We start from the raw sequence: 14,334 nt of genomic DNA on the forward strand, positions 1-14,334 counted from the left end.
GAGGCAGGCTAGAGTGATACTTTCCCTAAAATCTAGGGAGAAATTTAAAAGACTTCTGAGTTAAAACTATGGCAAGATCAGTACAGATGCTTAAAGATAATACCTTTTGGTATCAAAAATATTTGACAGTAACCATATTCAAGTTATGAAAACATCTACAAGAATGTACTGACTGGAAAGGATGATCATCCATGAAAGTGCAGAAAGTCAAGTCACAGAGGTATACAGGGGCCAGGGGTCCATGTGTGGCCAAGATGACTCGAGCCAAAGGCCTAGTACTTGAGGCCTCTGGTGAGGTCTTCCCTGTGGGGTCAAGGAACACAGCAGGCTGACTAGTACCAACACTCTTCACAGCTATTTGATATATCTTATTCCCTTTAGTCCAAAAACACCATGAAGTAACTTCTGATGATTTGGCTTTCTGTGTCTGTTTGGTTATTGGAAAAGAATGCCAACATAAGTATTCTGTTAATAGTCCCTGTGATAATACCATCTGTCCCTTAAGTTAATAAACTGGCATTCGGATCATGTGTTAGTTTTGTGAACTTGGCTAACATGAGTTTACCTGGTTTAGAGTAGATATGCTCAAGTCTGTTTCTGAGCTTGTAATGCTGTGGGCCAGGCCCTCATTAGTTCCCCAAAGTAATGAATGTGATGCTTCTTGAGGGATGATTTCTCAAGGAGCCATACCATCTTCAAATGAATAAACTTATTTTCTTTGGGGAGTTTCTAAACCATTTATATTCTGACTACTCCTAAACCAAGAATCGAATCCTGTAACTTCCCTCCAGAGGTTTCTCCCCAGATACCTAGTAAAAAACAGGAACTCAGCATATCCCACTATCTTCCCCTCCCAACTTTTCTTTGTATATTTCCAATTTTGGTAAGTAACACCACAATTCATCACCTCAGTCACCAAAGATACACCTATAAATCATTGGAATGCTTCCCTTTTTCTCATTCCTCACACTGAAACGATTACTAAGTTTCACCACTTTTCCTTTTTTAGCATTTGTCATTACCTATTCCTTTCCAGTGCTACGATCTACATTTGGTTTCTCATCATTTATTTGCTAGGCCATATTATATATATATATAAAATATATAATTTTATATGCTAGGTCATATAATAACCTAAGCCATCCTTCAAGCTCCAGCCTCATATTCTTCCAAAAAATTCTCTATGGTCACTAGAGTTACCTTTTACAAATGTAACCTAAGTACTTTTACTTTCATTCTGAAAATCTTTTAATGGCTATTATTTACACCTGTGCTATCCAACATAATCCTCCGCGATAATGAAAATATGCTGCACTGTTCAATATGATAGTCAGAGGAACCAGAGATCAAATTGCCAACATCCGCTCGATCATTGAAAAAGCAAGAGAGTTCCAGAAAAACATCTATTTCTGCTTTATTGACTATGCCAAAGCTTTTGACTGTGTGGATCACAATAAACTGTGGAAAATTCTAAAGAGATGGGAATACCAGACCACCTGACCTGCCTCCTGAGAAATCTGTATGCAGGTCAGGAAGCAACAGTTAGAACTGGACATGGAACAACAGACTGGTTCCAAATAGGAAAAGGAGTACGTCAAGGCTGTATGTTGTCACCCTGCTTATTTAACTTCTATGCAGAGTACATCATGAGAAACGCTGGACTGGAAGAAACACAAGCTGGAATCAAGATTGCTGGGAGAAATATCAATAACCTCAGATATGCAGATAACACCACCCTTATGGCAGAAAGTGAAGAGGAGCTAAAAAGCCTCTTGATGAAAGTGAAAGAGGAGAGCGAAAAAGTTGGCTTAAAGCTCAACATTCAGAAAACGAAGATCATGGCATCCGGTCCCATCACTTCATGGGAAATAGATGGGGAAACAGTGGAAACAGTGGCTGACTTTTATTTTTTTGGGCTCCAAAATCACTGCAGATAGAGACTGCACCCATGCAATTAACAGACGCTTACTCCTTGGAAGAAAAGTTATGACCAACCTAGATAGCATATTCAAAAGCAGAGATATTACTTTGCCAACTAAGGTCCGTCTAGTCAAGGCTATGGTTTTTCCAGTAGTCACGTACGGATGTGAGAGTTGGACTACGAAGAAGGCTGAGCGCCGAAGAATTGATGCTTTTGAACTGTGGTGTTGGAGAAGACTCCTGAGAGCCCTTTGGACTGCAAGGAGATCCAACCAGTCCATTCTGAAGGAGATCAACTCTGGGATTTCTTTGGAAGGAATGATGCTGAAGCTGAAACTCCAGTACTTTGGCCACCTCATGTGAAGAGTTGACTCATTGGAAAAGACTCTGATGCTGGGAGGGATTGGGGGCAGGAGAAGGGGACGACAGAGGATGGGATGGCTGGATGGCATCACTGATTCGATGGACGTTGAGTCTGAGTGAACTCCGGGAGTTGGTGATGGACAGGGAGGCCTGGTGTGCTGCAATTCATGGGGTCGCAAAGAGTCGGACATGACTGAGTGACTGAACTGAACCAAATATAGCTACTAAGCACCTGAAATGTGGCTAGTGCAACCAAAGAACTAAAATCTTCATTTTATTTAGTTTTAATTTATGTTTAAATTTAAATAACCACACATGGTTAGCAGCTACCATACTGGGTAGCACAGGTCTAGGAAATAAAGTTCAAAGAACACCAGAGCATACAAAGTTTTTAGATTAATCCTCTATGTATCCTCTGTCAAACAATATTCTACATGCAGGTTCCTGAACACAGTATACTATCACACTGCCCATAAATTTATTTCTGCTAAGATGCTGCCTCCCTACTCTTCTCCCTTTCAACTGCTACTCATTTTTCATGAATGGGGGAAAATCAAATCTGCTCTTTCCAAGTCTCCTGGTACCCTGCAAAAAACTGATCATTCCCTTCTTTTGAATCTCCATTAGACTGCACATTTTACTATCAAAGCAATTATGTACTTTACTATTTACATATGTCATTCTTTATTTACTGTAACTTCTCTGCATAAATCTCAGTATCTAGGGTGTTATGTCTCAGTGGTAAAGAATCTGCCTGCCAATGGAGAAGATGCAGGAGACGCGGGTTCAGTTCCTGGGTCCAGAAGATTCCCTGGAGAAGGGAATGGCTACCTACTGTAGTATTCTTGCCTGGGAAATCCCATGGACAGAGGAGCCTGACAGGGCTATACAGTCCACAGGGTTGCAAAGAGTCATTCGTGACTGAGTCAACACTTTCACTTTTCAACACTTAGAGGCTAGTACATCAGTGTTCAACACTGGCTGAATAAATGAATCTCAAAGATGACACATACATCATTGGATACTAATCCTTTCTAGGTCTTTTAATTTTTAAATATTTTATGTAGCATTAATTTACAGAAACCATTTTGCCCTTACATTATTTTTCAACTTTTGAATCAACATTATACTAAAGATCAATTTTTTTAATTTTACTTTACAATACTGTATTGGTTTTGCCATACATCAACATGAATCTGCCACGGGTGTACATGAGTTCCCAATCCTGAACCCCCCTCCCACCTCCCTCCCCACACCATCTCTCTGGGTCATCCCAGTGCACCAGCCCCAAGCATCCTATATCCTGCATTGAATCTAGACTGGTGATTCATTTCTTATATGCTATTATACATGTTTCAATGCCATTCTCCCAAATCATCCCACCCTCTCCCTCCTCCACAGAGTCCAAAAGTCTGTTCTATACATAAAGATCAATTTTTTTTGTTTGATCTAATATTTCTGTCCCTTAGGCCATATCAGACACTAACGGCATGTTGCCATTCTTATACTTACCGTGTTGAATCCTCAAACTCAATCTTTCCCATACTGTTGAACATACAGATGATCTCACTGCAATTCATATTCAACCTAAAATTAAATACTTAGCATAAAAAGTGTTCTAATATAAGTTTATTACTTTCTCTAATAAAAATTAGCTAACATTAAAAACTCTGAAGTAGATGGGGAAACAGTGGAAACAGTGTCAGACTTTATTTTTTTGGGCTCCAAAATCACTGCAGATGGTGACTGCAGTCATGAAATTAAAAGATGCTTACTCCTTGGAAGAAAAGTTATGACCAACCTAGATAGCATATTCAAAAGCAGAGACATTACTTTGCCAACAAAAGTCTGTCTAGTCAAGGCTATGGTGTTTCCAGTGGTCATGTATGGATGTGAGAGTTGGACTGTGAAGAAAGCTGAGCACTGAAGAACTGATGCTTTTGAACTGTGGTGTTGGAGAAGACTCTTGAGAGTCCCTTGGACTGCAACGAGATCCAACCAGTCCATTCTAAAGGAGATCAATGCTGGGTGTTCTTTGGAAGGAACGATGCTGAAGCTGAAACTCCAGTACTTTGGCCACCTCATGTGAAGAGTTGACTTATTGGAAAAGACCCTGATGCTGGGAGGGATTGGGGGCAGGAGGAGAAGGGGACGACAAAGGATGAGATGGCTAGATGGCATCACCGACTTGATGGTCATGAGTTTGGGTGAACTCCGGGAGTTGGTGATGGACAGGGAGGCCTGGCGTGCTGTGATTCATGGGGTTGCAAAGAGTCGGACACGACTGAGTGACTGAACTGAACTGAAAAACTCTGAAAGAGCATTTAAACAACTTTTAAATTCATAGATCACACTTAATTTGGATGCTAATCTGGGAAATATTTTTTACTCAAATTTTCAATTTATAATTGCTTGTTATTTTAATAAATACAGATTCTAATTTTATCAGACTCTTCTGAATTATAGATTACTTTTATATGAATTACAATTACTTACTTGGGAGACTTCCTTAGTTTTAGAGAGCTGACTTGTGACAAGTCACTCTCAAATGTTAACTTCAAAGTCCGGATAATCTAGAATCAAAAGAGAAGTATTGCTCATATGTGCGTTTTGTTTTGTTACAAATACTATTGAAACAGAGTAAGATTTCAGAGGAAAAACTATATTCTTTAGGTTATTTCATTAACGTGCTCAGGGTCTGATTTTAGGCAAGCAAAGGGAGGGATGCAAATTTCCCCAAAGAAATTTAAAATCTTTTGGAGATGTGTATTAAGATATAACGACAAAAGATAACAACTAATTAATAATGGGATACAGCTACACAATCAGGGGAAATTCTGATCACACTTGTGCGCCTGCACTGCTGTCCTCAAACGTTCCTCTCTCTCTTTTTCTGCCCCCATCTTCCTAATGTGGCTAACTAGGGTGAAGACCAAAATTTACTTTTTTTCTCCTCCTAATGTTTCATGTGTAATACACAAGAATAGACTACTACTGTTCTTGTAACTACAGCTAGATGGAGGCCTGGTCAAGTAAGACGGTTCAAAAACTTTAAAAGTTCAAGACTTTGGAAGCAGGTAAACCAAGAGCTTCTATTTTACACCTTAGTTCACTCCAAACATCTGATTATCTATGGGGAATGAGGTCCTGAAGATTCCAAGACAATAGAGTAGGATCTATACCTCAAGGGAACAAGACAGAAATTAGCAAAGAGGACTGATGGTAACCCTTTCCTGGCAAACAATTTAGCAAGAAACATGTTTCTATTTCTGCCCAACTCCAGGCACATGATTAGATGACAGGACAGGGTTGAAGCACCTTGTGTCCTGACTCACAGAGTCGGGGGTTGGGAGTAAAACTTAAACAGCATTTTGATCTATTTTTAAGTTAAGAGTTGATAGTCATACCTGTCTATAAAAACAGAGTCCTATTTATTTTGCTACTCTTATTTGTTCTTGTTTTTTATTCAAGTGTCCTAGAAACAACTTTTGACTTAATATCATCCTATTTGTTCTCAGATTGTGTGTTATAAAGACTTTACTGCACCCTTTCCCTAAGTGGCAAATAATAATAAAAGGTCAAACAAAGTTATTAATGTTTATCTTAGAATTTAAATGCCTAAGAATTCTAAATTGATGCCAAAGTTAGGATAATCTGAAAAGCAAATTCTTGCAGTTAAGTCTTAGATATCATATTCCAAAGCAGGTAAAGTAAGGTACCACAGAAATAATTCACATTACAAACTATTAAAATTACCTGATTTAGGTCACAATATATCCTTAGAGAAGGTGCAGATTTTAATTCTCTTGCTATCTTCATAGCTGCATCCAAATCACATTTTTTTGCTTCAATGTAGCTTTTAGTCACTATTATTTTTGATAAATAATTGTCTGTATTTCTTACTAACTCTTCACACAGGCTCTTCTTCCTTCATTTAAAATTAAGTTATTTTTCAATATTTCACAAACAATTCTATGAAAGCAAATGTATCATAACTCAAAAGTACTGAAAAGGTAATTTCAGTTTCATGAACTTAAATTTTAATATGGTTCATGAGACATTCAACTGAACTGAAATCTATTATAGCTGAAAGCTATGTATATGTAACCAGAGAAAAAGTAACTTTTGTAGAAGAATATAGTTATGTTCCAGATACAGGTGTCACAGAACTGCAGAGGTAAGACAAACCCTAGATGAATCTACCACTTTTAAAAGTAAGAGAATCCTGGCTATCTTGCAGTCACTTGTGCCATTAGAAGACTATCTGTATTCATTTCTCACGAGGATCTACCTACACATTTTAAAATTTCATAGGCAGATACATATTACATGAATTTGAAATAAGACTTGAAAATAGACTTCACCAAACCAAAACTTAGATATCAATTAACTATAATCTTCAAAGCTATCAGTTATGAAACTGAAGTTATTCCTTTATTACTCAAAAATTCTTTGTACCTATAGTGGAATTACTTTATTATGGAAATTAAGATATTTTGTACCAAAAATTATTGCTCATTTTATTCATCTTGTAAATGAATAAAATGACTTCCTCAAATCAAATCTGGCCTCAAAAACGGGGAATTTGCCACACTGAAGAGTAATAACAATGTGCCACAGGCTCTACGAGGACTTCCCTGATAGCTCAGATGGTAAAGAATCTGCCTGCAATGCCGGAGACCCAGGTTCAATCCCTGGGTTGGGAAGATCCCCTGGAGGAGGGCATGGCAACCCACTCCAGTATTCTTGCCTGGAGAATTCCAAGGGCAGAGAAGCCTGGCGGGCTACAGTCCATGGGGTCGCAAGGAGTCGGACACAAGTGAACGACTAACATACACACATGCTCTGCAGGTGAAGAAGAATTCCAAAAAATTTTTAGCAATTACATATACAATTTATGAAAATCATTTATTTAGGAGATAAATGGTCATTTTGATAAGTTTCAGATGATTCTCCCCAAAATTCATGCCCAGGGAGTGATGTTAGCAAAATGGCAGACTAGGAGACTCGAAGTCCTTGTTCTTCAATGGTGATGTCAAATGACAGCTAAGAATTGGTTACAATAACCTTCTAGAACTGAAGAATGGACAAAGGTATACAGCAATGACACAAATGTGCAGTGGAAAAAAATCCACTTTCTTTCTCAGCAGGACATTTCATTTCTTGTCCTTTTCCCAGACCTTTCCTCAGTGTGGTGCAGTCCTGGTCAGGAGACAGCAGCATACTTCCTGATTCCTTCCCTCCAAAGGGAGCATGCTGTTGCTGCTGCTAAGTTGCTTCAGTCGTGTCCGACTCTGTGCGATACCAAAGACGGCAGCCCACCAGGCTCCCCCGTCCCTGGGATTCTCCAGGCAAGAACACTACAGTGGGTTGCCATTTACTTCTCCAATGCATGAAAGTGAAAAGTGAAAGTGAAGTTGCTCAGTCGTGTCCGACTCTTTGCGACCCCATGGACTGGAGCCTACCAGGCTCCTCCACCCATGGGATTTTGGGATTTTCCAGGCAAGAGTACTGGAGTGGGGTGCCATTGCGTTCTTTGCCATGTCCTACTTTGTGGCGGGGGTGCGGGGGGAGCAAGGAGGTGGTGGGGGTAGGGGGGAACGGGGGCTGCCTGAAAAACCCTTTCACTTAATTTGGCACTCAGGCAGCAAGACGAACTGAGACCACCCAAGAAGGTTGCAAAAAGGTTCCTCAAGCATACAGGTAGCATACTCCAGGTTAGGCCACATGTTAGGTCAAAAAAAGAAAACAAGTCTTAAAAGACAATACGCTTTAAAAGACAATGTATACAAGGTATCCTCTCTGAACACAAAGGAATGAAAACTAGAACTCAATAACAGAAGGAAACTGGAAATTCCACAATTTCCAGTGGAAATTAAAGAACATACTCCTAAACACAAATGGATCAAAGAAAAGTAACACAAGGAGAGTATTTTGAGACAAATGAAAACGAAAAATCAAAATATCAAAATTTATGGGATGCAGTTAAATTGGATCTGAGAGAGAAATAAATATATAGCTGTAAGTATATTAAAAAAGGCATCGCAAACCAACAACCTAATTTTACACCTTTGCTGTTGTTCAGTTGCTAAGTCATGTCCGACTCTTTACGACCCAATGCACTGCAACATACCAGGCTTCCCTGTCCTTCACTATCTCCCAGAGTTTGCTCAAATTCATTTTATTGAGTCAGTGATGCTATCTAACATCTCACCCTTTGCCACCCTCTTATTCTTCTGCCTTCAATCTTTATGTTTACACCTTAGGAACTCCAAAATAACAAACTAAACCCAAAGGTGGCAGAAGGAAGAAATAATAGGACTAGAGCGGAAATAAGTAAATAGCTAGGCAAAAATAGAGAAAAATCAATGAAACCAAAAGATGGTTCTTTGAGATTAAAATTCACCAATTTTAGAAACAGTGCCTAGAAAAGCAAGAAAAGAATCAATTTACTAAAATAAAAAATAAAGTAGGCATTCAGTTCAGTTGTTCAGTCATGTCTGACACTTTGCAACCCCACGAACCGCAGCATGCCAGGTCTCCCTGTCCATCACCAATTCCCGGAGTCCACCCAAACCCATGTCCATCGTGTCGGTGATGCCATCCAACCAGCTCATCCTCTGTTGTCCCCTTCTCCTGCCCTCAATCTTTCCCAGCATCAGGGTCTTTTCAAATGAGTCTGCTCTTCGCATCGGGTGGCCAAAGTATTGGAATTTCAGCTTCAACATCAGTCCTTCCAATGAACACCCAGGACTGATCTCCTTTAGGATGGACTGGTTGGTTCTCCTTGCAGTCCAAGGGACTCTCAAGAGTCTTCTCCAACACCACAGTTCAAAAGCATCAATTCTTTGGCACTCAGCTTTCTTTATAGTCCAATTCTCACATCCATACATGACTACTTGAAAAACTTTAGCCTTGACTAGACCTAGGACCTTTGTTGGCAATGTCTCTGCTTCTGAATATGCTGTCTAGGTTGGTCACAACTTTCCTTCCAAGGAGTAAGTGTCTTTTAATTTCATGGCTGCAGTTACCATCTGCAGTGATTTTGGAGCCCCCCAAAATAAAGTCAGCCATTGTTTCCCCATCTATTTCCCATGAAGTGATGGGACTGGATGCCATGATCTTAGTTTTCTGAATGCTGAGCTGTAAGCCAACTTTTTCACTCTCCTCTTTCACTTTCATCAAGAGGCTCTTTAGTTCTTCTTCACTTTCTGCCATAAGGGTAGTGTCATCTGCATTATCTGAGGTTATTGCTATTTCTCCCGGCAATCTTGACTCTAGCTTGTGCTTCCTCCAGCCCAGCGTTTCTCATGATGTACTCTGCATAGAAGTTAAATAAGCAGGGTGACAACATACAGCCTTGACGTACTCCTTTTCCTATTTGGAACCAGTCTGTTGTTCCATGTCCAGTTCTAACTGTTGCTTCCTGACCTGCATACAGATTTCGCAGGAGGCAGGTCAGGTGGTCTGGTATTCCCATCTCTTTAGAATTTTCCACAGTTTATTGTGATCCACACAGTCAAAAGCTTTGGCATAGTCAATAAAGCAGAAATAGATGTTTTTCTGGAATTCTCTTGGTTTTTTGATGATCCAGTGGATGTTGGCAATTTGATCTCCGGTTCCTCTGCCCTTTGTAAAACCAGCTTGAACATCTGGAAGTTCATGGTTCATGTATTGCTGAAGCCTGGCTTGGAGAATTTTGAGCTTTACTTTGCTAGACTGTGAGATGAGTGCAATTATGTAGTAGTTTCAGCATTGTTTGGCGTTGCCTTTCTTTGGGATTGGAATGAAAACTGACCTTTTCCAGTCCTGTGGCCACTGCTGAGTTTTCCAAATTTGCTGGCATATTGAGTGCAGCACTTTCACAGCATCATCTTTCAGCATTTAAAATAGCTCTACTGGAATTCCGTCACCTCCACTAGTTTTGTTCATAATCAATTTTACAGAAACTAAAAAAATTTGAAGGCAATGCCATGAATAACTATGCCAAGAAATTGGATAACCTAGATGAAGTGGACGAATTCCTACAAACATACCACCTATCAACACTGAATCATGAAGAAATAGAAAATCTGAGCAGATCAATAAAAAGTAACAAGATTGAATTAGTAATCAAAAGCTTCCCCCACAGAAAAGCCCAGACCAGAGGACTTCACTGGTAAATTCTACCAAAAATTCAAAGAAAAAGAAAAAAAAAAAAAAAACCAATTCCCCTCCAAAATACTGAAGAGCCACAGGAAACACTTTCCAGCTTATTCTGAGACCAGCATCACCTGCATACCAAACCCATAAGAAAACACTACCAGAAAACTATTGATCGGTGTCTCTTATGAGCATTAACTAAAAATCTTCAACAAAATACTAGCAAATTGAATCAGCAGAACAATGAAAGAATAATACATCATGCCAAGTGGGATTTACTCCTGAAATGAAGTATAAGTATCAATTAATGTTATATAGCATATTAACAGAAAGAAGAAACCCACCCCCACCTCACAAGATCCTCTCAAATTATAGAGAAAAAGGATATGATGGTCTCAACACCCTTTCAGGATAAAAGTACTCCAACGAGGAATTGAGGAAAACTACACCAACGTATAACACTTACATAAGAAAATCCCACAGCTAACATTACACTGGATAATGAAAGACTGACAGCTTTTCTTCTAAGGACAGTAGTAAGAAAACGGTGCTAGAGTTTACCACTGCTACTTAATATACTATTTTAACTTCTAGCCAGAATAGTCAAAAAAAGACATAAAAGCCACCCAAATTGACAAAAAGTAAGAAGGTGATGTCTTTTTGCAGATGACATGATCTTATAGATAAGAAAGAAAGAGAAGAAAGTGAAGTCGCTCAGTTGTGTCTGATTCTTTGTGACCCCATAGACTACAGCCTACCAGGCTCCTCTGTCCATGGGATTTTCCAGGCAAGAATACTACAGTGGGTTGCCATTTCCTTCTACAGGAGATCTTCCTGACCCAGAGACTGAATCCAGGTCTTCCGCATTGTAGGCAGAAGACAATTGTGTCTAAGCCACCAGGGAAGTCCTATAGATAAAGATGTCACAAGAATAGTTGTAGGGTTAATAAATAAATTCAGCAAAGATACAGTATACAAAATAAACACACAAAAAATCAGATACATTTCTACATACTAACAATGAACAGTCCGAAAAGGAAACTGACAAAACAATTCATTTTTACGAAAAGAATAAAAAGAAGACTGTACTCAGGAATAAATGTAACTGAGACTGCAACAGACTTGTACATTTGCTGTATACTACATAACATTGCTGAAATTAATGAAGCCAAAATAAATGGAAAGATCTCTTATAATCATGAACTGGAACACTTAATATTTGTTAAGATGTCAATACCCAAAGCAATTTACAATTCAAAGCCATCCATATCAAAATTCCAATGATGCTTCATGCATAATAGAAAAACCCATCCTTAAAGTCACAGGAGATCTCAAGGGACCCCAAGCTTCCAAAACAATCTTGAGAAAGAACAAAGTTGGAGAGCTTACACATCCTGATTTCAAAATTTGCTACAAAGCCACAGTAATTAAAACAGTTTCCTACTGCCATAAGAACAGACATATGGACCAATGGAAGAGAATAGAGAGCCCAGAAATAAATCTTCACAAACATGGTCACTGAGTTTTGACAGGAGTCCCAAGACCATTCAATGGAAAAAAGACCCATCTTTCCAACAAATGGTGCTGGGAAAACTGGATATCCATATGGTAAAGAATGAAGCGGGACCCTTCCTTTACACTATATACAAAAAGTAGCTTAAAATACCTCAAAGATCTATATGTAAAAGCTAAAACTGTAAAACTCTTAGAAGAAAACACAGTTGGAGAAAGTTTCATGATTGAAGATTTGGCAACAATTTCTTGGATATGACACCTAAACACAGGCAACAAAAGAGAAAATAGATAAATTGGACTTCACAAATTAAAAACATGTTTGGATCAAAGAATGCTATCAAGAGAGTGAAAAGGAGGGATTTGCCTGGTGGTCCAAGGCTAAGATTTCAAATGCAGGAGACCTGGGTCCAATCTCTGGGTAGGGAACTAGATCCCACATGCCACAACTAAGTCCTGGCACAGCTAAATAATTTAGTTCAACAATAACAACAGACAACCTATGGACGGGAAGAAAATATTTGCAAACTACATGAGCAACAAAGGCTTAATTTCTAAAACATACAAACAACTTATACAGCTCAAAAAAAATTTAAAAAATGGGCAAAAGACCTAAACTGACATTTCTCCAAAGACGACCATTACACAGATGGTCAACAGGCACATGAAAAGATATCCAACATCACAAATTATTAGAAAAATGGAAATCAAAACTACAATGAGGTATCCCACTTCCCACAAATCAGAATGGTCATCATCAAAAAGTCTACAAATAAATGCTATACAGTGTGTGGAGAAAAGGGAGCCCTCCTATACTGTCAGTGGGAATGGAAACTTGGTGCATTCACTATGGAGAACAGTATGGAGGTTTTATAAAAAACTAGAAACAGTAACCATACGATCCAGCAATCCCATTCCTGGGCACATATCCAGAAAAGATGAAAACTGTAAAACTCAATACATGCACTTCAATGTTCAAAGTACTCAAAGTAGAAATATTTACATTAGCCAAGACTAGGAAATAATTTAAATGGATAAAAAAGATGTGATATATGTATATGATGGAATATGACTCAGCCATAAAAAAGTATTAATCAATGCCATCTGCAGCAACATGGATGGACCTAGAGAATATTATACTTACTAAAGTCAGACAAAGAAAGACAAGTGTCATGTATCACTTTTATGTGGAATATAAATGAACTTACTTACAAGTCAGAAACAGACCCGCAGACATTTAAGGGTAGAAGGGACAAATTAAGCATTTTGGATTAACATATACACACTACTATATATAAAGTAGATAAAAAACAAGGACATACTGTACAGTACAGGGAGTTATAGGCAATATCTTGTAATAACCTATAATGAAAAAGAATATGTATAACTGAATCACTCTGCTGTACACCTGAAACTAATACTGTAATTCAAATGTAATTCAAATTCAAACTAATACTGTATTTCAATAAAAAAATTTTAAACCACAAACAAAAGGCAAGCCACAGGAAGAAGAGAAAATATATGAAAACGATACATCTCATAAAAGACTGATATCCATAATGTATAAAGAACTCCTACCCCATCAATAACAAAATAAACACTTCAAAAATGGGCGAAGGACTGGAATACATATTTCTCCAGGGAAAATACATAAATGGTTAACTAATAAGCACATGAAAAGATGTGCTCCACAATACTAGCTATCATGGAAATGTAAATCAAATCCAAAATGAGATACCACTTCACATCCTCAAAATGGCTATTCTTTTCAAAAAAGAAAATAGGATGTTGGTGAGGATGTGGACAAACTGGAACCTTTGAGCACTGCTGGTGGAAAAGTCATGTGCGGCCATCACAGAATAAAATTTGGTAGTCCTTAAAAAGTTACACATAAAATTATTGTATGCCACTAAACTATACATTTTTAAATTTCAATTTTATTGGACTATAGTTGATTTTCAATGTTATATTAATATTAGTTTAATATTATTAACTAATATTAATATTAGTTTCAAGTATACAGCAAAGTGATTCAGTTATACATATAATCTTTTTTTTAGATTCTTTTCTCATATAGGTTATCACAGAATTCTGAATACATTTCTCTATGCTATACAGTAGTTTCTTATTTATCTTATATATAATAGTGTATGTTTATCTCAAGCTTCTGATTCATCCCTTTCCCCACCACTAAACTGTATACTCTTAAATGGTTAAAAAGGTAAACTTTATGATGTATATTTACCACTATTAAAAACATTTAAGATGCATGCACATGACTTATCACCTTTAAATACCAATACTCTGGCCACCTGATGCAAAGAACTGACTCATTGGAAAAGACCCTGATGCTGGGAAAGATTGAAGGCAGGAGGAGAAGAGGACAACAGAGGATGA

General features: G+C 38.1%; 1 protein-coding gene across 1 annotated transcript in view; it reads right to left on the bottom strand.

Annotated features, from left to right (window-relative positions):
- Nucleotides 1–14,334, bottom strand: part of RNF17 (ring finger protein 17) — a 114,664-nt gene that overhangs the window by 77,959 nt on the left and 22,371 nt on the right. The window contains exons 7-9 of the mRNA XM_052650187.1: nt 6,040–6,211; nt 4,780–4,856; nt 3,796–3,870 (exon numbers count right to left, since the gene is read on the bottom strand). Of these exons, the coding sequence (XP_052506147.1) occupies nt 3,796–3,870; nt 4,780–4,856; nt 6,040–6,211 (324 nt within the window). The remainder of the gene's footprint in view (nt 1–3,795; nt 3,871–4,779; nt 4,857–6,039; nt 6,212–14,334) is intronic.

The sequence above is a fragment of the Budorcas taxicolor genome, chromosome 12, assembly GCF_023091745.1.
Source record: "Budorcas taxicolor isolate Tak-1 chromosome 12, Takin1.1, whole genome shotgun sequence".
NCBI classification, from domain to species: Eukaryota; Metazoa; Chordata; class Mammalia; order Artiodactyla; family Bovidae; genus Budorcas; species Budorcas taxicolor.